Source organism: Salmo salar, chromosome ssa07 (genome assembly GCF_905237065.1).
Source record: "Salmo salar chromosome ssa07, Ssal_v3.1, whole genome shotgun sequence".
Taxonomy (NCBI): Eukaryota; Metazoa; Chordata; class Actinopteri; order Salmoniformes; family Salmonidae; genus Salmo; species Salmo salar.
The window spans coordinates 20,881,789-20,906,303 of record NC_059448.1 but is presented as its reverse complement, the minus strand read 5'-3'; the positions used below and the strand labels follow the sequence as shown (position 1 = coordinate 20,906,303).

Here is a 24,515-nt window from a genome sequence, read left to right as displayed (position 1 = left end):
AGCTTTTCAATCTTTGGGGATCTCAGATGATACAAAAGAGAGTTTGAACAGGCTAGTAATAGGGGTTGCAACAATTTTGGCAGATAATTTTAGAAAGAGAGGGTCCAGATTCTCTAGCCCGGCTGATTTGTAGGGGTCCAGATTTTGCAGCTCTTTCAGAACATCAGCTATCTGGATTTGGGTAAAGGAGAAATGGGGGAGGCTTGGGCAAGTTGCTGTGGGGGGTGCAGGGCAGTTGACCGGGGAAGTGGTAGGCAGGTGGAAAGCATGGCCAGCCGTAGACAAGTGCTTATTGAAATTCTCAATTATCGGTGGTTACAGTGTTTCCTAGCCTCAGTGCAGTGGGCAGCTGGGAGCAAGTGCTCTTATTCTCCATGGACTTTACAGTGTCTCAGAACTTTTTGGAGTTTGTGCTACAGGATGCAAATTTCTGTTTGAAAAAGCTAGCCTTTGCTTTCCCATTTGCCTGTGTATATTGGTTCCTAACTTCCCTGAAAAGTTGCATATCGCGGGGACTATTCGATGCTAATGCAGTACGCCACAGGATGTTTTTGTGCTGGTCAAGAGCAGTCAGGTCTGGAGTGAACCAAGGGCTATATCTGTTCCTGATTCTATATTTTTGGGAATGGTGCATGCTTATTTAAGATGGTGAGGAAAGCACTTTTAAAGAATAATCAGGCATCTTCTACTGACGGAATGAGGTCAATATCCTTCCAGGATACCCGGGCCAGGTCGATTTAGAAAGGCCTGCTCGCTGAAGTGTTTTAGGGAGCGTTTGACAGTGATGAGGGGTGGTTGTTTGACCGCAGACCCATTATGGACGCAGGCAATGAGGCAGTGATCGCTGAGAAACTGGTTGAAGACAGCAGAGGTGTATTTGAAGGGCGGGTTGGTTAGGATGATATCTATGAGGGTGCCCGTGTTTACGGATTTGGGGTTGTACCTGGTAGGTTCATTGATAATTTCCCTATGGTGTCAAATCCAACTCAAAAGTAAAATGTGCACGAGCAAGATGAAACATAATTGTGAGAACAAATGCTGAGATATGAGAGAAAAAATGTGGTCGAGTGAGCAGAGGACGGTTCCAGCGTGTGCACAGGTCAGTTGAGCGCAATTTAAACTTGAGAGCTTCTGCTCGCTGGATCACAGGTGCGCGCCATCTCGCGCCGGTTAGACTTTTGAAACTGGAACTGACACCATATTTAACATGCGGTTTCCTTACTAAAGTGTTGTGTGCGCCTCTTAGCATGTACGTTTTGGGGATTTTCTCTGTGAGATATTTGGTGTGATTGTTTTTTTTATATACCTGCGCTATGTCTTTGTAGATAAGTCATGTTTTGCTAGCTTCCAGCTAATGCTTGCATTGTTTGTGTGTATGCAGTGCATGCTACCTCGGGTTTAGTGTGGTTATCATTAGCATATTTGTAATAAGAATTAAGGTAATTATCGTTGCTGTATACTCCGTATGTGTATCAGCAAGGTTTATATTGTTTGTTTATTACCGCTGCAATGTATAGCCTTAAATTGTACTGCTGAATTACAGGGCACAATTGACAAGTTTCTAGAGGTTTGTGCTTGTGCACTTTGATTTACAGCCTTGTAACGGTGCCTTCTTAGATCAGACAAGATCTGTAACCAGGCCTGAGAGAGAGCCATACAGTTTAAGTGCCTAACCCTTCTATTTCTCTCTCCGGCTATGTATATATTCCTGCTGTGTGAATATCCAACTGTTTCCATATATGGAAATCAGTCAATTTAAATAAATTAATTAGGCACTAATCTATGGATTTTACATGACTGGAAATACAGATATGCATCAGTTGGTCACAGATACCTTAAAAAAAAAGTAGGGGCGTGGATCAGAAAACCAGTTAGTATCTGGTGTGACCAGGCTGTTGATTGTGGCCTGTGCCAAGTTGCTGGACATTGGCAGGAACTGGAATGCTGTCGTACACATTGATCCAGAGCATCCCAACCATGCTCAATGGAGGACATGTCTGGTGAGTATGCAGGCCATGGAAGAACTGGGACATTTTCATCATCCAGGAATTGTGTATGGATCCTTGTGACATGGGGCTGTGCATTATCTGGCTGAAACATGAGGTGATTGCAGCGGATGAATGGCACGACAATGGGCCACAGGATCTCGTCAAGTTATCTCTGTATTCAAATTGCCATAAAAAAAATGCAATTGTGTTCATTGTCTATAGTTTATGCCTGCCCATAAACCCCACCGCCTCCATAGGGCACTCTGTTCACAACGCAAACCACTCGCCCTCACAACGCCAAACACGCTGTCTGCCATCTGCCCTATACCGTTGAAACCGGAATTCATCCGTGAAGAGAACACTTCTCCAGGGACCCAGTGGCCATTGAAGGTCAGCATTTGCCCACTTAAGTTAGTTACGACGCGGGAACTGCAGTCAGGTTAATACCCTGGTGAGGACAACAAGCACGCAGATGAGCTTCCCTGAGGCTGTTTCTGACAGGAGAAATTTTTTGGTTGTGCAAACCCAGTTTTATCAGCTGTCTAAGTGGCTGGTCTCAGACGATCCCGCAGGTGAAGAAGCCGAATGTGGAGGACTTGGGCTGGCGTGGTTACACGTGGTCACACGTTTTCTGTGGTTGTGAGCCCAGTTGGACGTACTGCCAAATTCTGTATGGTATAGTAATTATGTCGAGAAATTACTATTTAATTATCTGGCAACAGCTTCGGTTGGACATTCCTGGATTGGAAATTATGCAGATAATTACGTTGATAGAACCCAAAATCTATCTGCAACATTAAAGCTGATCCCCATCCCCTATTAAAACATAGTAATTTTTTAAAAAGTTGCCGAAATGCCATGTGCATCTACTTATATCAGTGAATGTGTTACAACCTAACCATTACGAAACTTCTGTTCGATCAAATAAGCCTCACATTGCAAATTAGCAATTCCATTTTTATTGACCAAGTTTGACACTCTCATTGACCTCCATACAAAAATGAGTAAGTGAAACTTCTCGCTTCACCTCTTCCCCTCTGACGATATTTACTCTGAACTTTAACCTTTGACCTCCCACCTTGACCGTTGAGCCTGAGTCAATTCAATGTGCCTCAATATTTAGAATGCTGAAGATGGAAATATAACGTATAGACGGTATGTCCTTCATTTCTATCTGATCTGATTTAATGTTACGTCAATAAAGATTACTAGAGGGGCTATGTCATGAACCCTCAAACTTCCATAATGGGGTGAAAATGGCAACCATCTGTCAGGGAAACCAGTCTAATTAATGGCAGTAGAAACATAGCTGATGCATTTCCTGCTTTTACTTATGCAGGAAAACAAAAGTTAAGGTGTGATGTATCAGAAATTGTGTAATGGCATTATACTACCATATAAATATAAATACAATTTAAGGGCTCCCGAGTGGCGTAGCGGTCTAAGGCACTGCATCTCAGTGCAAAGGCGTCCCTGTAGTCTCTGGTTTGAATCCAGGCTGCATCACATCTGGCTGTGATTGGGAGTCCCATAGGGTGTCGCACAATTGGCCGGGATAGGCCGTCATTGTAAATAAGAAGTTGTTCTTAATTGACTTGCCGAGTTAAATAAAGGTAAAAAATAATACAACTTGGGTTTTACACAAATGTTCTGGATAAATAGCCTCTAAAATATATGTAAACAAACCATACATTTCTGATTTTGTTTTCTTAGAAAGCTCTGAGTGCTATTATATGATACAATATCAGTACTTGTTGCATTTACAACTTGTCTAAGTCCTATCATCATCTGATTTTGAGCCAGTGTCTGGCTGTGGATAGACTGCATTGTTTGAATGGAATGTTGCCATATTGGCAGTTAATTAGAAAAATGTATTGAATCAAATCCTCTAAAACTGGCTAGCTAGTTAACACGCATACAGTGCAGATAAATTCTTCACTTGCATTGTTTCACAAAATACGTTATCACAGCACTGGCTAACCATGGATGATCAACTCCCTGACCAACATCGACATGACTGACCTTTGCACCATCATAAGAAGATTCATGTCCATTCCAGTGTTCCGGTTCTATGGTTACGCCTACGTGAATATGAATTTGGTATTGTTGTGCTTATGTTTTTCCAGGTCTTCCATTGCAGCATGTTCGGTCTGCTACCCGACTGCTTCCAACAAGTGAATGGAACTGTCACTGTCAGAGTGGGTGGCTGAGTGTTGATATTGCAATACTCTAGCACTACTGAGTGTTGATATTGCAGTACTCTAGCACTACTGAGTGTTGATATTGCAGTACTCTAGCACTACTTCAATAGAAAATAACATATGGGGCTTTGGGATTTGTCTTCAGAACATTGGTTGCCAACCCTGCAGGCTTTTCAAGACCTGCAGGCTTTTGTTCTCGATCTAAAATACATGTTTAAAATGACGAGACTTGATGATTCAATACAATTGTTTTAATACTGCCGGACTGGATCAAAAGCCTGCATACAGTGAACAGTAGCCTGCCCTCCAATACTAGGTTTGGTGAATACTGCCTTACCGTACTGTGGTGAAGCTGCTTGCAAGAAATTGTAACCAAATTGCCTAGGTTTATTACAGTACCTTGTGTGTGTCCTACTTTGGGGAGACGACGGTGGTCTCCAGTGGGGAGGTGGTCATAACCGCCCCCAGACACTAGGGGGAGCACTGGTGGCCTGTCCTATGGGGTCATGGGTCCTGTGTCCATATGGGAGCAGCCTGGGGAAGAAGGTGACATGAGGTAGCCAGGGTCGTACTCTTCCTCCCACTTCCTGGTTCTTTCAGCTGTGACAATGGGACTGGCAGCGTCTGCAGGTGTACTGGTGTCATCGATTGGCAAGCTGGCAACAACATGAAGGTTCAGGAAACACGAGGAGAATCACCTGTAGGCAAAACTTGAATTAAAAACAATTCTGTCCACAGCTGGGTTTGTGTATGCTTATTATAACACTTTGGATGTCAAGATTTCACAGTGCAGCCAAACCCCTCATAATGGAAGTCAAGAACTTGTGAAGTCTGTTCTGATTCTGTGAAGAACAAACCTCATGCTTACTGTTATGACAAAGGGGGAAGTCTGACAAATATCAATGCCTTGTTTAGGCCCACTTTATTAGTTACATCTTGCTGCAGGGTACAGATTTTTGGCAGGACACATGCACCTGCTACTACCCTCTCACAGTATGTCGGACACACACACACACTGTTGTGTTTTATGGCCCTAGTACTTGTCGCCTTTAACTGTCTTAACAGCTTCTGGTCTCATAGACTTGCTTTGCTTAATCGACTAAGCTTTCAAAGGAAAACAATGTTCCTCCAGCTAACCGAGAGCTTGGCAGTGTATTAGGCTACATAAAGTCTGCCAAAATGTAATAGTGATTTCTCCCCTCAATTTATTTTATTGATCTTGTCACCCTTCCAAGGATAGCATTTCTAAACTACTCCGAGTAACTACTTGAACACACATACACAGACCTGGGGAAACATTCCTTGAGGGAAGTCATCAATCTGTTTTATGGGCTTCTCTGGGAAAGTTCCTCTCCTCCCTCAGGCACTCTCCCTCCATCCCGACACCATCCATCCATTTTCTTGTATTTCATGCTTCCCATCTGTATCTGCTTTAGTTCATCTGCTAAGTTACTACTAACTACCGCATGTAAGAGCTTTCCCCTTCTAGCCTATGTGGTTCAAATGTTTTTCCATTGCACGTTTGGAAAACGAGAACAAACATTGTTACAGTGGATTGAAGTCTTCGAAAGCAAGATGAACTTCTCGGTAATTGAGGCCACTTTGTCTCAATTGTCTGTGTCTTCAAATTGCCTGCCAGTAATGAACTTGAAACGCCAAACGGACTCCCCCTGCACTGTAGCGCTGTGCAGATGTGAGTTGAAGCTGAGAGGCGGCAGCGTCTTGACGTCAGGACTGGACGGGACGCCCCCTACCGAGGCGGACTGCAGCGAGTTTGATCTCCACACCATGGGCACAGCACAGCACCGCCGGATAACTGTCAACTTGTTGCGCCCCTATATTAATAAAGACCGCATCCCCTATATTACTAAATACCGCATGAGCCACGGCGAGCGAAGGGAGATCAAGAATTGAGACGCACATAGTGAGTGTTGTCATATTTATATTTTTATGTGTATATTTCTTTCTTGCTGTGGCTTCTTTCTCACGATGTTGGTGGACCTGTTTTAAATTTAGAATGGAAGGACTACAGGCATTGACAAGTTGATTAGTTGGACCCGGTGAGCGTGCCAAAGTTCGCGCTTCAAGTGCTCAATATTCACTCTCCATGGGTAGGTAAGCTTTACAGTCAGCGTTTTGTATCAAACTGATTATTTACACATTTGTTATTGAAGATTGATTTGATATACACCTGTTCTCTTCATGGGAATATAGCCTAGGTTTATATCTGAATAGGATAGTGGTATTGCTCAAAATTGTGAATTAAATTAGCCTGTGACCATTTTTCTTAGAATATTATTTTATGATTGAAGTCTATTTTGTTTATTTAAAATCGGAATATCCTAACCTAAGGTAATACATATTTTGCGTTTAGTAAATGTTACAATTCTTTAAAAACACTGTTCAGTTAGTAGAGAGAGTTTATTTATGAAAACAAATATTTTGGAAGTATTAGATAGAGAATCATTTAAAGAGATTTGACAATAATATCTTTAGGACTATCTGATATCTATGTAATCAAGTGGATGATTGGAATTGTATTAAGCCGTCCAGCGCCACTTTTTAAGACAAACACAAGCCATCATTGGTACATGCAATTGGGCTCTCATTTATTTATGTTACTATTACATTGAACATAATTCAATCCAATTATTTTTATTATTGTTATTATTATTATTAATATGCCTGTAGGTATAGGGAATATCGCATAGGCCTATGGGCCTGTGTATTTCTTACAGCCAATTTCAGGATGAGAGACAACAGCAATGATAAATATACTTATTTCTAGAAAATGAAACGAAAATGACCAGAAACATGATAACACTTAAATGCGTATATGATCATCCAAACAACCCAGAATGTTTAGAGTATAGAATACATCCGGGTGTTGCAGGGTTCGTCTCTGCAAGATGCGGCTAATTGAGTAAATTTATGGAGGGGGCAATTATAGACAATTTGGCCCCGCACATAAAGGGACTCTTGCCAAAACATTTTTTTTTAAATGAACCAATCCAACAAATGTTCTTTGAAGGGCGTGTCATTTATACACCATTTTGTCTAAGCCAGTGTGCACCCCAGGATAAAACTCTTGTTTCAAATTATTGAATTAAGATAGGGGAACATTTAAGGATATAGCCAAAATACTATTTTCCTAAACTTATCTCAATTGCCTAGGTTGGCAATTAAATGAGCATGCAATGTATTAATATAAAAATCAGAATATTCATAACAAATCGTTTATTCATAGTAATTATTAATAATAATAATAATAATACATTTTTGCAACAAGAAAATACTCCATTAGGTTTCTATGTTATTGTTTTCTAATGAGAAAAACGGTCATTCCAAACGCTCTCGAATTGTCTCCAATAATTTTCGTTCAGCGAGTTCAAGGCCAACACAGGCTGCCCATATCTGAAGAGATTTGATCTCAGTTCCTGACTCCATGAACAAATGCTTCGAGTGGGATTTAATTAACATGTTCATATTATCTTGTCATAATATTCGGTCAGGTGAATTTAAATCAAACTAAATTGCGTACGTCCAATTCTTCTTCTGCGTGCTTTGACTTGATTTATTTAGGTATGTTCTGATTCTAAGTCAATGGGTGGTCAAAATCTACTTTTCTAGGATTCTGTTTCTCGTTTCTCTGTGACTTGCAATTAATTACCATGAATTCCAAAATGATGTCTTCCACTTAGTAAAATGGGCTTCACTTTCATTTCACCCAGGGTTGTTTTTGGCGTTACTTGAAGACGAAACCACGGACAAGAATGTCATGTCCATCTGTTTTTGAATATCGACATTGAAGCGAAACCTCCATGGGTTAGCCTCCATTGCCAACTTGTGTGAAAGCTTATGAAATAGCGTGGGAAAAGAAAACAGAGACATTTGGAGAAATAGCCTTGCTTCCTTTAGGGCATGTGTTTTCTTATTCAACCCCTACATATGTCCAAGCTGAGGTGTCTGGCCTGTATGAAAAGGCTTTTCGATGTAAGTCATCTCTGTGTGTCGCTCCATTTCTCTTCCTGACTTTAGACAGAGGGGGTCACATAGCAGGCCTTAGCTGCGCGTTGGAGGTGCGGACCAGAGGTACAGGACAGGGGCCTTTAGCTAATGATACGAGCGGCAGCGGGGATAATCCATTCTGTGCAGTCTGTCAGTTGCACCTCCCTCACCGTCCCACTAAAATTAGATTATTACACCTAAAACAGAGCTCTTGGAATCCGCTCCGTGTGGAATATCACGCTGGGTTGCAGCGGGAGCAGGCAGGAATGCCGTTGGGGAATACAGGGCGGTGTACATAGCGTTTCGCTCTCTTCTCCTCTTCCCCGGTCTCTATGCCCAGTGTTATGTTTCGGACGGGCTAAGGACAATTGGAAATTAACAAATGCGTTACTTGTCAGCTGTGATAACATGCCCAAACAGGTGTCCGGTTCAGTTTCACAGTGGGAGAGTGGTAGGACGTGTAATTCATCAGATAGACTGCATTTAGAGGTCATTAATGCATGGCGGAGGCTTAAAACACAGGATGCATATTGTTATGGGCTCTTGAAAGAAGTAATCCACTGTGGACCAGTGTTGTTTGAGCTGAACATAGCAGGCCTATACTTCTTAGCCTAGGCCAACTCTGTTCTTTGCACGTCCTCGTGCTATTTTACTACGTCACTTTCTTTCCTCCTTTACTATAGCTACTTAGCCAGTCTAATGTACGTGTATCAGACAACAATATCAAATACTGCACAATAACTACAGTATTTCATAACATACTGTTTACAAAGCACGCCATCTCCTCTGCCTTCGTATTGCATGTTGAATTCCGTGGTATTGTTGAGATCTGTGCTGTTCGGCTGTGGCTGAACAGTGCTCTACACTGCTAACCATGACGAGGAATTTTAAAACGTGTGAGAAAGGCCAAATCCAGCTCATCTGCTCCCGATACACAGCCCCAAAAGACACAGATTTAGACCGCAGAGTGGAACGGTGGCAAGGGGAGCTGACAGGTAACAGAAGGCATCATCCTCTTTTCACACTTCAACCCATGACCCCTCTTAATAACGTCATATTCTCCCGTTATTAGCCATTCTCCCTTCACCCTTTCTAGTACTACTTTGACCCTCTCCAACGCGCCATCCTATCCACCTCCTGTCTCTTATCTTATTCTCATGAATATATCCAGGCTGTATCACTACCGGCCGTGATTGGGAGTTCCATAGGGCAGCGCACAGTTGGCCCAGCGTCGTCCGGGTTTGGCCGGTGTAGTCCGTCATTGTAAATAAGAATTTGTTCTTAACTGACTTGCTAGTTAAATAAAGGTTAAATAAAATAAACAAATAAAATACATGTCACAATCTTACACTTGTATCGTCCTATTTTCCCCTACTTTCATCGCCTTCTTACCCGTTTCTTTCTCCCCACTTACCACCCTATAAAATGAATGTTATCTCCGTCTGAGCGCCCGCATACACGCTGTGTTTTACTATCCTCTTACCACCCTATAAAATTAATGTTATCTCCGTCTGAGCGCCCGCATACACGCTGTGTCTTACTCCCCTCTTACCACCCTATAAAATGAATGTTATCTCCGTCTGAGCGCCCGCATACACGCTGTGTTTTACTATCCTCCTACCACCCTATAAAATTAATGTTATCTCCGTCTGAGCGCCCGCATACACGCTGTGTCTTACTCCCCTCTTACCACCCTATAAAATGAATGTTATCTCCGTCTGAGCGCCCGCATACACGCTGTGTCTTACTCCCCTCTTACCACCCTATAAAATGAATGTTATCTCCGTCTGAGCGCCCGCATACACGCTGTGTCTTACTCCACTTCTTTTACCCCCATTGCCATCCTCATAGGCCCCTCTTACAACACCCGGGTATCCAGTCTTATCTCTCTCTTAACACCCCTAGCATCTTCTTATCTTCCGAACCCCAAAACACCCCCTTCCTACATGTTGAGAGAATACACAGTAGGAAAGCATTTGAACTATTGGCGGCAGCAGTGGGATTTTACAGAGCAGACTGTTCGACCCCAAAGCGCTACTTTTTAAACTCCTCACACCTAAATCCGAAGGAATGAACGATTATACAAAGCGTCTTAGAGTAGATTGCTACGGGAGGCTTATTGTGAGAACATGAGCAGAAGACTCTCCTGTTAGCTAGCTCCCACCGTGTTAGACTATGCTGTAAACATGGCCCAGGTTGTCATCAAGTATTTTTCCAGACCTTCTCAAGCCAAACATAGCTGGGCCCACTGACTGCTGCTGCTTTTAAAGACCATGCATAGCCTACTGCTTCCCTCTAGAGATATCATTGACCTCACTTAAACGCTATTTGCTTATGTAAGCTTTTTGAAAAGTTAGATCATAGGTATCAAAACCTTTTTGACAAATGGTTTTGATACTTAAGTATGAAAAGTGCCTTTACAAAGTACACCCCTTGACCTTTTCCACATTTTGTTGTGTTACAGCCTGAACTTAAAATCGACTACATTTCAATTTTGTGTCACTGGCCTGCACACAATACCCCATAATGTCAAAGTGGAATTATGTTTTTAGACATTTCTACAAATCAAAAACAAAGTGAAAAGCTGAAATGTCTTGAATCAATAAGTATTTAACCCCTTTGTTATGGCAAGCCTAGATAAGTTCAGGAGTAAAAATGTGCTTAACAAGTCACATAATAAGTTGCATGAACTCTGTGTGCGATAATAGTGTTTAACATGATTTGTGAATGACTAGGTCATCTCTGTACCCCAAGCATACAATTATCTGCAAGGTCCTTCAGTCGAGCAGGGAATTTCAAACCCAGATTCAACCACAAAGACCAGGAAGGTTTTCCAACGCCTCGCAAAGAAGGGCACCTATTGGTAGATGGGTAAAAAATAGTAGACATTGAGTAATCCCTTTAAGCATGGTGAAGTTAATAGTTACACAATGGATGGTGTATCACTACAAAGAAACAGGCGTCCTTCCTAACTCAGTTACCAGAGAGGGAGGAAACAGGAATTTCACTATGGGGCCAATGGTGACTTTAAAACAGTTAAAGAGTTTAATGGCTGTGATAGGAGATAACTGAGGATGGATCGACGACGGTGTAGTTCTACACAATACTAACCTAAATGACAGAGTGAATAGACAGAAGCCCGAACAAAATACAAATATTCCAAATCATGCATGTTTGCAATAAGGCACTAAAGTAAAACTGCAAAAAAATGTGGGAAAGAAATATACTTTATGTCCTGAATACAAAGCGTTATGTTTGGGGCAAATCCAACGCAACACATCACTGACTACCACTCTTCATAGTTTCAAGCATGGTGGTGGCTGCATCATGTTATGGCTATGCTTGTTATCGGAAAGGACTAGGGAGTTTTTTTTATAGAGCAAAGTACAGGAACAATCCTAGAGGAAAGCATGATTAAGTCTGCTTTCCAACAGACAGGGGAGACAAATTCACCTTTCAGCAAGACAATAACCTAAAACACAAGGCCAAATATAGTTGCTTACCAAGACGACATTGAATGTTCCTGAGTGGCCTAATAACAGTTTGGACTTAAATCAGCATGACACTCTATGGCAAGACTTGAAAATGGCTGTCTAGCAATGATCAACAACCAACTTGACAGAGCTTGAAGAATGTTTAAAAGAATAATGTGCAAATATTGTACAATCCAGTTCTGCAAAGCTCTTAGAGACTTACCGAGAAAGACTCCCAGCTGTAATAAGATATTTCTGTATTTAATTGTCAATACATTTGCTTACATTTCTAAATACATGTTTTCACTTTGTCATTATGGGTATTGTTTGTAGATCCATGACAGAAAAAATATATATTTGATCCGTTTTGAATTCAGGTTTTGAATACTGTCCATGATTGGTTCATATTCACTCTGGAACACCGTTATTCCTGTGATTCTCCGTTAAAGGTTATTGTAGTGGATGGATATGTATGTTGTCCAGCATGTGGGATATGAGTGTTCTTCCTCTCTTCTATTTGTCTTAAAAACTGAAGGGGGTCAATTAAATAGAAATGCCACTCATCCACCATGTTCTTCTGGCATGCCAGGCGTGTGAATTTATGGAAAGCGACGGAGGAAAACCGTTGAAACGGTATCCGGTGGTTGGGTTACATCCCTGGTGCGAGACTGGCGATCTGGTTTCGGAGCAGAGGGGGGTGAGGGGGTCTGCATTTGGCCTGGGGGGACGGTTGGGGGTGAGTAGCACTTTAAAGAGCACTGTGATCTTCTCTGAAGAGCTTCCATTTATCATGTAGTTTGTAATGAGGGCTACAGTATGTTTTATTAGCGACGAGGTAATGTGACCGAGACAAGTGCAAATCACGCCATGGGGAATGGCAAACAACCCCCTCGCCGCTATGGCCTGTATCCTTACCCCTCTTACCCCTTTTATCCCTCTTTCCCCCCTTACCCACCAACCACATCTAGTCTGAATTTCAGACATCCCTCATCACCACACAACCCCCCTTCCACAAATTCCCCTAACCCTCACTTTACTCTCATTATATACATGTGGTTCCCAAACTGTGGGTCGGAACCCGCGGTGGGATTACATTTTTTGTGCATTTATTTTTTGGGAAATACTTATTCAGTGTAAACTTAAACAACTAAAACCAAATAGAAAGTATGTAGAAGCAATAATGGACCTATATAAAAATAAACTCCTATAATCTTTGAGAATTTACAATCAGCAAAATAAAAGCTATACAGTCAGGTACCCATTGATTTTGTTATAATGTTTGAGCATAATAACACAGTACTAGCCATGTCAAAATACCTAGAATTGCAGTAAATTAGCTTTAAAACTACAGCATTTTCTTTCCACTGCCAAGATGATATTTTTTAATAATTCTTTGGTCTGTGTATGCTTCTTCAACACTCAACCCTTATGGTGGGTCGCGACTCAAAAGGCACCTCAATTGGTGGGTCACGAACCAAAAACGTCTGGGAACCCCTGTTATATACCATCACCCCCCCCCCCCCAGCCCTGACTATACATCACCTACCAGACACCCCCTCCCCCTCCAGTGAAACTCTGACGCCGTTATGAAACCTGAGACTCAATTAATCAGTCGATCAATTAATGAGGCTCAGTTTTTAGAGGGACGTCTGGGTTCCCAGCTGGATATGTCGCAACACGTGTGGAATGCTCAGGGGGCGCACACCGGACCCCCGGAATGCGGTGCAGCGGGACAGGGGCCGCAGTCGGACCGCTCATCACCTCAGCCGCCGGGCCGTGGCGTTTCCAATAACGACACCCGAAACATACGCCTGATACGCCTCATCTGCCCGATTTCACAGAGCTAGGTTGGGACGGACCACTTTTTGAGCACGGAGGAATCATAACTCATTTTGGGGGATCAGTTGAGTAATATAGGTTGTTTTAGTTGCCGACTCTCATTGTAACCCCCCTAGACCCACTTATAGTGCTGTGGTCCTAAGGGAAGCCTCAAGTTTCCGGCTGTGGTCTAATTGAGTGGGATGACTAGCCCTGGGAGGCTCCCAACTCTTCTCCTCTCCTCCCTCCTCTCCTATGGGGTTGGTTTATACACGCCTGCTGGCTGTGCTGTCAGTGTCAAACGCTTGTTAGGACATCATCAATCTAGACACAGTTAGAGATATTCCCAGAACAGAACGAAGGGGGCAGGTGATAGAGAGAGAGAGAGAAGGAGAGAGGACAGAAAGGGTAGAGAAGGAGGGAAGGGGAGAGGGAATAAGAGAGAGGAGAAAGATACTCTAAAGAAAGAGAGAGAATGAGAGAAAGGGGAGGATAGGAGAGAGAGCACTGCACAGTAGACAGAGAAAGAAAAGAGGAGGAAGAAAGAAAGAAAGAAAGAAAGAAAGAAAGAAAGAAAGAAAGAAAGAAAGAGGGCCTGGAGAAGAGATGGATCCTAACAATGTGCGTCTTTGTAAGTTGCTTGGTGTGAAGCGAAGTGTTGGGTGGGATCCTTGCTCGCTTTCCCTCAACTCATCCGTGTGAGCTCATATAAAACTGCAAAGTTTGTTGTCGTAGATCATGTTGTCAGGAAAAGTAGACGCATTGTTCGCAAATGTCTGCAGGCGTAAATTAAGTAACCTTCTCTGCTATCACTATCAATTCTTGACAGACGAATACATTTAGCACATCACCAGCCGTCTTACGAGGGGTAAAAAATCTGTTCACACCGTGGACGTACATAAGTGTGTTTGTCTTCTCCCAGGAAGTGGCTGTACAGGGGCTTTAAGCCGAACACACATTTCTCGCGTTCTCTTCTATAAATCTTTCCCTCCATCTTCCACTCCTGTCTTTCTTTCTCACATCCTCTCTCTCTCCTTCCATTTCTCTCCACACATTGGGTTCTCCAAAACTCGGGTTGTTGTGCGTTGAGTAGAGCGGAGTGGAGCAGAGCAGCGGTAGAAGAATTTGAAAGGAGGACCATAAAGATGATGGATGCTGCCCAGCTTGTGCTTTCAGACCCAGCTGTTTTTTGTCATCCTGGACAGACCCGCTAGTTTTCTATACGCTCTCATCCATACATTCATCCACTCTTTATAAGCTTTCATCCACACAGTCATCTAAAACTCACTGGTACAAATCACAGAAAGAGGCCTGGTTAAGGGAGAAGATAGATTTGGCTGGATTATATGAGGGTTAAACATTAAATGTTCACGGTGGTAGTGCGAACTGGTGTTTTTTCTATAAAGGCACAGGTGGTCTCTCTACCTCAGAAGGCCTCTCCCTTTGGCTCCAACCACAAGTCATATAAATCCATCAGTAGCTTTTCCTTTTATGATTTCACTGTCGCTTTATCCCCTAAAATCTTTTACTTGATCATTTTCTCCCGCAGGCTCGATGACATGATGTTCCTGCCCGTCTCCCCTCCCCCCTCCTTCTCCCTCTCTTTTCTCCTACTAGTCCTCCCTTTTCTCCCTCCTTCCCTCCCTTCCCGTTCTCTCTCTCACTCCCCTCTGAGCTGGACTTCTCCCCATGACCCCTGCTACCACCTGGATGGGCGTCCGCGACACTGCCTGTCGGAATTCATCAATGCCGCCTACGGTGTCCCAGTCAGTGCCGCCAACTCCCTCCGAGGACCTCCTGACCAAAATGCTGTTAATGTCAGCTCCGTCACGGACCTCCACAACCCCTACAACCTGACCTGCTGGACAGCCCAGGTGGGAGACTCCGACGGCGGGGACTGGGTACTCACCCTCCCCCTGGGCCGGCGCTTTGAGGTCACTTACATCAGCCTGCAGTTCTGCCAGCAGGGGGAGCCGTCGGATCCGGTCTCCGTCTCTTTGCTCAAGTCCATGGACCACGGGCGCACCTGGAGGCCCATGCAGCATTACTCCAGCGACTGCCCTGGGAAGTTTGGGCTCCAAGCCCAGACGGTGGCCCAGACCAGGCACCAGGAGACAGAGCCTCTGTGCTCGGATCCCCGGCCCCTGCAGAGGCACCGGGGAGGCATGGTGCTGGCCTTCTCCACCCTGGATGGAAGGCCCTCCTCTCCAGACTTTGACTACAGCCCCACCCTGCAGGACTGGGTGACGGCCACTGACATACGGGTGGTCTTCCACCAGGTGACCCAGTCCCAGCAGACCAAGTTGGGAAGTTCGGAGGATAGGGGGGTGGGTGTGGGATTGGGAGCAGGTGCTGGGGTTCTGAGGTGGAGGGTGGGGTCGAAGAATAAAGCTGGGGTGGGTCAGGTGAATGGGGACAACAATGCTTGGGGGTTTGTGGAGAAGGAGATGAAAAAGACAGAAAAACGAGGGAGGAGCAGAGGAGAGAAAATGGACAAATCCTGGCGGAGGGGTCCCAACAAAGGGTCGGGGGGTCAGGGAGAGGACGGACACAATGTGACCCGGAAGGATTTAGAACGAGACACTCAGGCAATGGACACCTCCAAGAGAGGGAACGGTAAAGGAAAAGGGCGTGGCCGCAAAAGGGAGGGGAGCCACCATTGGAGTCCGTGCCTGGAAGGCGGCATCTGTGATTGGACAATCGAGGGGCAGGGGAAGGACAACAAGGGGCGGGAATTGAGGAGGAGGAGAAACAACAATCGGAATCTCCAGCTAGTTCCTCCCTCCCCATTGATCTCCGCCCCTCCTGTCCGGCCCCCCCTGGCCCTCTCGGACCTGCAGGTGGGGGGCAGGTGTAAGTGTAACGGGCATGCCTCACGGTGTCGTCATGACGACGCGGACCGGGCGGTGTGTGTGTGTGAGCACCACACAGCGGGGGCAGACTGCGACGTATGTGAGGACTTCTACTACGACAGGCCCTGGCAACGAGCCACGCCCAGTCAGCCACACCCGTGTGTCCGTGAGTCACACTCCCCCCCATTACTGTGTGTGTGTTTGTGCGTCTGTGTGTGTGCGTGCATGTCTGTGTGTGTGCGTGCATGTCTGTGTGTGTGAGTGAGTGCATATTGGATCATGAATGTAAACTTTACTACCTTTCACTGAAATTCATGCCCTCCCTCCCTCCCTCCCTCCCTCCCTCCCTCCCTCCCTCCCTCCCTCCCTCCCTCCCTCCCTCCCTCCCTCCCTCCCTCCCACCTCCCCTTCCCCTCCTCTCTCCTACCCCCAGCTTGTGAGTGTAACGGCCACTCCTCTAAGTGTCGGTTCAGCATGGAGGTGTTCCAACAGTCGGGCCGGCGCAGCGGGGGGGTATGTCTGAAGTGTCGGCATCACACAGCGGGACGCCACTGCCAGTACTGCCAGAACGGACACACCCGTGACCACAGCAAGCTACCCAGCCACCACAAGGCTTGCCAATGTCAGTCAGAGAGAGGGAGCGAGAGAGAGTGTGTGTGTGTGTGTGTGTGTGTGCGTCTGTGTGTGTGTGTGTGTGTGTGCGCAAGCATTAAAGTTGTATCTGTATTAGGTCGTACTGACCAGCTGTGTATCTTATCCACGCAGAGATGTATGTGTGTGTCCAAGTGCGTGTGCATATGCGTCTGTTAACATACCTGTTTCTCTTTGTGTATCTGCCAGTCTACGGGGTTTGTCTGCATGTGTCTGTGTTCCTGCCTACACAGTGTTTATGAGGTGGTTACATTGTGACAGAGGACAGTTATTCCTGTTAGGGTTACAAACATTCCCTTTGTGCTTGACTGGATCTAGTGTCCATGTTGTTACCACTGGCTGGAATCCACTCTGCCATTTGACCTTTGACTGGTCACATGTCCCAAGTGACTGTGACACTCTGGCATGCTCATTGGGCGGTTGACCTAAGTCCTAATATAACCACTGTTAATGGTGTGTGGTTAGGTCATGCACACGACATATGCAGGTGTGTGTCTGTGTGTGTGATTGAGTGTGCGTGTTGAAGCAAACGTGAACTGGATATTTTAGACTGGATGCTAGTCTGTTTCAGGTCTTGCCAACTCCTTATGGAGTGATTCCTCACGAAACCAGGACACGAAAGATTTCTCAAAATGTTATCCATAGAATGGTCCTTTGGGGAAAGGCTTGTTGACGTGTATTTGACATTTGTATCTAAAAGCACGATTGAGAAAGAATTATTCAAAATTGGCATATTTATGACATTCTGGCCATACCCAGGCCTGCTTTAAGACTACAGAATGTTTCATTCTTAGATGCTACAAAGCAACAACAACAAAATGTCAAATAGGCTTTACAGCTTGCTCTGTAATATAAGTAGTATTTTGATTTCAATAAAAAAAAAAATACATTAATTTAGGAATATTGAAAAATATAAACATGAATATTGAAAATGTATCATTTTAGATTTGACAAATTGCTCAATATATGATTGAACATAATATTATATACAGGCATATCAAAGTTCCAGAGTGGGTGGGATCTCTGCTACTTTTAGAGGTACGATCCAATTTGCAAGCATTACCAACAGAGTGAATGTGAAAATGGATTCAAAATGGTGGGGATGTGCAATGATACAAGTAAAAAGAGGGCTGTGATTGGTTACATTGCCTACTATGCCAATTTCTCTGAATAAAATGGGCCATAACTTTAACACTAGCAGAGATCTCAGTCTGGAACTTTGATAAGCCCGTAGAGTATATTATGTTCAACAATACACCATAATATGAATCAAATTAACTAAGCTACATTTCTTAAAATCAATCCCATATACTATGTTCTTAAAAAAAAGGCCAATATTAAAAACAGTCAAATAAGATCCCATCTGATGGTCAAACTAGCACTAACTAGCATTAATGCAACAATGGCTGACACTTAAATGACATGCCATACAATTCTGCGGAAGCCTGCAAACTGTGCTACAGTACGACGCAACTTTTAAAGGAAGAACCACTGTAGATTGAAAAATGTGTCAAGTCAAAACATTTGTTTTTTTCAATATTCATGTTTATTTTTTTCAATATTGAAATTAAGACTTTTTTCCTTGAAATCAAAATACTACTCATATTACAGAACAAGTGGTAAAGCTTCGTATGAACCCATGTGTTGCTTTGTAGCACCTACAGATAAAACATTATGGAGTCTTAAAGGAGGCCTGGGTGAGGCCAAAATGCCATAAATATACAATACAACTTCATTGTCCATTCGTTAAATCAAATCAAATCAAATGTATTTATATAGCCCTTCGTACATCAGCTGATATCTCAAAGTGCTGTACAGAAACCCAGCCTAAAACCCCAAACAGCAAGGAATCGCTCTATGGTATTGTCATGCCAAGTCTGGCGTTACAAGGAGTTGAGAAGGGAGTAGAAACAGACTGGCACCCAAGCTATAGACATTTATAGGCTACAGTATAGCTAGGTAACTTATGTCAGTTACCTTAGTGGTATTTATGTGTCATAATATTATTTGATTTAATAATCAATGATAGATAAATCAACCGTGTTTATTTGATCAATGTTCAGGTCAAGTCAGCCTTTTTCCAAATCTAGTGATTTAAACCTTAGTGACTTGCCTGTAAAGCTAATTATTTAAAGGTGTTTGGAGTAGCTGTAAGGGTTTGTTTAAACTACTTTACTGGAGGAAAAACAGACCTGCTAAAGAACGGCTTCCTCTTTGTCTGTGCCCTTTGGATAACCCCATTTTTTCTCTCTCTCTCTCTCTCTCTCTCTCTCTCTCTCTCTCTCTCTCTCAAATTCAAAGCTTGATTAGCATGAAAGGAGACAATGTTACCAATTATGCAATGCTGTCAATTTTTTTTGATGCATTAGCATTCATCTATTTCTTTCTCTCCTCCCATCCTTCAATCCTCTCTGTCTCTCTCAGCGTGTCAGTGTCACCCTATGGGTGCTGTGGGTCGCTGGTGTAACCAGACATCAGGACAGTGTTTGTGTCGGGATGGGGTAACGGGTTTGAAGTGCAACCGCTGCGCCCTTGGCTACAAACAGGGGCGCTCCCCCCTCCGGCCCTGCATCCGTAAGTCAACTGTACCTACCTACTCTGTCTGGAAACTGGCCTCCATGTAAGGCCAGACAATACGATTCTAATGGGGATTCATGAAAGAATGTGATTATCCTGGAGCTTTGGAACCAAAATGGCACACATTTTACGGCATAGTTTTTGGTTTATGTGGACTGGCCAACTAAGCCCAACTACAGACTTTCATAGTCACTTGAGTCTTAGTCCCTTGGGGTTTTGGTTTCCAATAGGAAATTAATCTCATTGTAACTCGTGATGTGAAACTCAATGACCCTTTATCTCTCTCTCTCTCTCTCTCTCTCTCTCTCTCTCTCTCTCTCTCTCTCTCTCTCTCTCTCTCTCTCTCTCTCTCTCTCTCTCTCTAATTAGTTTTTTACCTAATTTAAGCCTTTATCAAACCTGTATAAAAGGAGCCACCCTCGGCTAACAAATATCTATATTAATTTGTCCAAATCTCCCTGGATCCTCCCTCCTCTGATTTCCAACAATGCTTGTTTTACTGTTTCCACAACAGTGCTAATGTAGGGAGCCCTTAAGGCCTCAATGAGCAGACCTTGTCTCTCACTGATCCTAGATCAGCTCGACTGGGATTTTAAACACTTTATCCTCCACACTCCTGCAGTCGTGGCTTTGCTTTTTCGAAACCGCTAGCGTTAATCCATGTGTGTTTCTGCGTCTAATCGCGGGAGTGCCGACAACCACACATGGATTGGCCCGGGCGGCGACACTTTCTAAGCCCTAATCAGGTGACATGGGTCTGGGTTTCGCACCTGTCGCGCATCCCTCAAAACGCTCCCCCCTCCAGACTCATAACTCTTCCGGTGAAAGGAGTGAGTGAAAGAAAACCTTGTTTGTTTTTACTACTGAAACCATCTTATAGCTATCTATAGCCTCTCTCTCTTCTCTCTTCTCTCTTCCCCCCTCTCTCTCTCTTCCTCTTTCTCTCTCTCTCTCTCTCTCTCTCTCTCTCTCTCTCTCTCTCTCTCTCTCTCTCTCTCTCTCTCTCTCTCTCTCTCTCTCTCCTCTCTCCCCTCGTCCACCAAAAGCCTTTTAGCTCGCTGGCTAAAAACAAAGTTAGCGGCGATGAGTTGAGACCTCAGCCACAGGAAGCTAACTCGCCCTTAAAGCCAAAGTCATCGTCGGAAAAGGAGCCAGGGCTGTATAATTAGTAGGTTGCTGATCTGGGTTTTGTGGTGGCCACACCAGTTGTCTGAACAGATAGGCTAGGACATGTATTGAGGTCACACACACACACACACACACACACACACACACACACACACACACACACACACACACACACACACACACACACACACACAAATGCACTCTCACACATGCAGGCATGCACACACACGGAGGAAGATTCATCCCTAGGTCACGCAACTCGGACCATTGCATTTCTTGAGTATGTGAGCATACGCACGCATGTGCATGTGCATGCTCCAACCCCCAATAGGATTAATCCCAACTCCAGTTCAGAACTAACTCTAACTCTGGGCCCTCCTACCCCAGTCAGCTGGGATGGGGTGTAGGGTGTCATTGACTGTCCCAGTTGTGTCAGAGAGGACAGGGACACATGACACAGTGAGGGCGAGGGTAGTATATGGTGGGCCCCAAAGCCACACACACGTACTTAAAGCCAGGATAATATATGGATAGCCCAGGTGTACATGAGGTAGGCTGACACTTCTAGGGTCCTGAAGGTGACATTAGATAGACAGACAACCAGAGAGACAGAACTGGGGTATGACTATACTCTGATGTGTCTTTATGGGTAATGTTAGCAGGAGACAGACACTCTGAAAAAAACATTTTGCACCAGAGTGAGTGTGTCTGTGTGTGTGTGTGTGTGTGTGTGTGTGTGTGGCTAGTCACAGGGGTGGATTTCTGACTCTTTGAGGACCACACACACACACACACACCAACTCATCCAGAAACACACTCATCTTCCACATGGGAATTCCACACACACCGACAGGCACTCACGCATAGCACACATATTCACATTCTCTCACATTCGACACACACACGCACGCACACACACAACCTGTCACTTATAGTACACAAGACATGTCTGTATAAGTAGGGTCAAGCTAAAAGGCATTGTATTCACACCATGTCCCTGTCTATTCTCAACTTTCACCTCTATATGACATACAACCTGTCTATGTGTTTGTTTTTATCCGTAGGAATCCAGGAGGTAGCAACCCCCACCACACCTGTGTACCAACCCCAGTACAGTGTAGGTGAGTTTGGGTTGAGAATGAAAACCCTATTGCAAGTCTCAACACAATCTACTATTTTGAACTGTAATATTGGCCCACAATTTCAGTGGTCCCCCAACGCTGGACCTGGGGAGTTACAGGCTTTTGTTTCAGCCCAGCACTTTCACACCTGATCAAAAATCCTGATCAGCGACGCATTAACTGATTCAAGAGTTTTAGAACAAAATAACTGTAACTCTTCTGGACTAGAGTTGGTGACTGATAGCTTTCCAATTAGATACATACTGTACCTTGTGTGAGTCTCAGCTGCAACGATCTACTGGATTGGTAGCTGTCTAGCTCCCTCTAGTGGTGGTAGGGAGATGTTTCACCTGTTGCTGGACTCCAGAGAGGCATCTGTTAGACATAAGATACTGTGATGACAAATAGAAGCAGGGCATATTGTAATTAGTGGTACAGACATGTGTCGCAGTGAGATGCTCTCTCTCATTCAATACATTCCCTCTCTCTCCCGCTCACTGTCTCTCCTCCTCGTTCTCTTGTTCCTCCTCAACCTCCCCCTCCCCCTCTCTCTCTTTCTCTCTCTCTCTCTCGTTCTCTCTCTCTCTCTCTCAGATGAGGAGTGTGTATCGTATTGCCAGCCATCGCTGGTTAAAGTGAGGATGAACCTGGAGACGTACTGTCTAAAGGACTTTGGTAAGAACTGTAAGGTACAATGACTTTGGCATGGCTGCAGAATACAATGCAAAAATACAAAATTCAAGCAATTCTCTCTCTCTCCCCTAGTCCTGAAGCTACAGGTCAGAGGGATGGAGCGTTCAGGCCCCTGGTGGCAGTTCTCCGTCTGGATCCAGACCGTGTTCCGTACGGGTTCTTCCTCCCGCGTTCGCAAGGGCCCTCAGGCACTGTGGGTTCCCGTCCGCGACCTGGGCTGCGGCTGCCCCGCCCTCCAGGTGGGCCGCACCTTCCTGCTAATCGGGGCCGAGGGGGGGAGGCGGAACTGGGGCCCCGAGGAGCGACGGCTGGTCGCCGATAGATCCACACTGGCTCTCCAGTGGAGGGAGCACTGGAATCCCAAACTGAGAGGGTTCAGGGGGCAGGACAAGAGGGGCCGCTGCCCCCCAAAATTGCCCGGTGGTGGGGACCCCCATGGGGGCCACTCGAAGCACCATCACTCAGAGTACACCCCACCTCACCTTGTGACAGAGAAAGAGACAGAGGTCAAGGTGCACCCACACAAACATTCACATTCACACACACCCTCAGACTCTGTGAAAGACATGAAAGAGGAGGCAGAGAACTCTGTGGTGTTGGACACAAACACTCATACACAGTCCTCCTCACACCACAGACCTGGACCATCACAATCCCAGGAACAGCAACAGGAACAGCCTCCATCCACCTCCACACCCAGTCTCGTATGTTCAACCCAGACCCCTGTCTGAAATGTAGGAGGAAGAAGAGAGAGAAAGAACAAGGGATGAAGAAATGAAGAAATATTGTCAAATAGATGGGCTATACCCCTTTGCAGTTCTTCTCATAAGGAGAGGGGGGTGAGTGATGAATGGAGAAGGGAGAGAGGGAGCAAGTGGTCTCTGTCAGACTGAGTGTTCAATGTCCAGAGAAATGGAGGGATGATCAGTTGTTCCCGCCATCTTTCCCTTCAACTTCCAGTGAGGAGATGAGAGAGGGAGCAGGTTGGTCATCGGTTCAGAAATCAAACCTCCAGGTGCTTGAGCTAAAAATGGAATCATGGAGAAAAGGACTCAAACGTTGCCATTACAATGTTTTTCTACTGAATCGGCTTAGTACTGTTGAGAGTGAATGAACACTGTAAAAGTGGCAATAGGTGTTTTTATTGAATTACATAAAGTCAAATGTTTTCTTGAAAAAGTATCTGAATCGTATTTATGCTTAGAAACGTTTAGGTAAATTTTAGGCAAGAATAGATCAAGGGTGCTTTGGGATGGATCACGATTACAATAAATGTATAGTAAAGTGACATACATATATTTATTTATGTCAATACAGTATGGGCAATATGTGTCCCGAAGTATACACTACTACTAATAATAATTGATTCAACTTTTCATTACTAAAATAATCTCAAAGCGCTTGAAAAAGCAAAACAAACAAGAATTAAATAATAGGGACATATGATTGAGTAGGTCTGAAGGCGTCTCACCAACGCCTCGCCACCCCACCTGTCGGACTATGACTCCTCCATAGCCGTGGACTCTATAACACTCTACCTCACAAAATGACCTTACAGATGAAAATAAAGGTGTTTTTCATGTAAAAGAGTACTGTACAATTACTGTCTACAACTGACTACCCTACTTTGTGCTTGTAACACCACTTCAGTTGAGAGTTCCTTTCAGTGGCAGATACACAACATCGGGTCAAGTGACACAAACTTATGTTCACTGAGGCACATTTCCCATGGGTTGAGCGATGCAACCATAGTCTAAGAAACTGACACCAACGAACTGCCATTTAGAGGAAGGTTGAGTCACTCTAAGATAGAATATGACTCTCAGATAGAGCATGAATCCTACCACAGACATTTACAACTAGAGATATACATCTAAAAAGCATTGGTCAAATGTGATGTCATGCATTCTGTTTTGGTCTGGAAAATACGTATAGCACCCCAGCCCTGGGGAAAGGGTGAGGAGGGGTGAGGACGGGAAGTGAGGAGGGTGAGGAGGGGTGAGGA

At 44.5% G+C, this 24,515-nt stretch overlaps 1 protein-coding gene across 3 annotated transcripts; it reads left to right on the top strand.

The window, feature by feature from the left end:
* The first annotated feature begins 5,898 nt into the window (after window positions 1-5,898).
* Window positions 5,899-24,097, top strand: LOC106608769 (netrin-1-like). Of its 3 annotated transcripts, none has more exons than XM_014206893.2 (8): window positions 5,899-6,113; window positions 6,206-6,304; window positions 15,038-16,506; window positions 16,774-16,962; window positions 19,416-19,565; window positions 21,761-21,817; window positions 22,412-22,492; window positions 22,583-24,097. In XM_014206893.2, the coding sequence occupies exons 2-8, from the start codon at window positions 6,297-6,299 to the stop codon at window positions 23,239-23,241; spliced, it is 2,613 nt and encodes an 870-aa protein (XP_014062368.2). In that variant the 5' UTR covers window positions 5,899-6,113; window positions 6,206-6,296; the 3' UTR covers window positions 23,242-24,097. The 3 variants fall into 3 exon arrangements, with proteins under 3 accessions (XP_014062368.2, XP_014062370.2, XP_014062369.2); XM_014206894.2 differs by having other exon boundaries at window positions 5,902-6,113; window positions 6,206-6,300; XM_014206895.2 differs by lacking the exon at window positions 6,206-6,304.
* The last annotated feature ends 418 nt before the right edge of the window (window positions 24,098-24,515 follow it).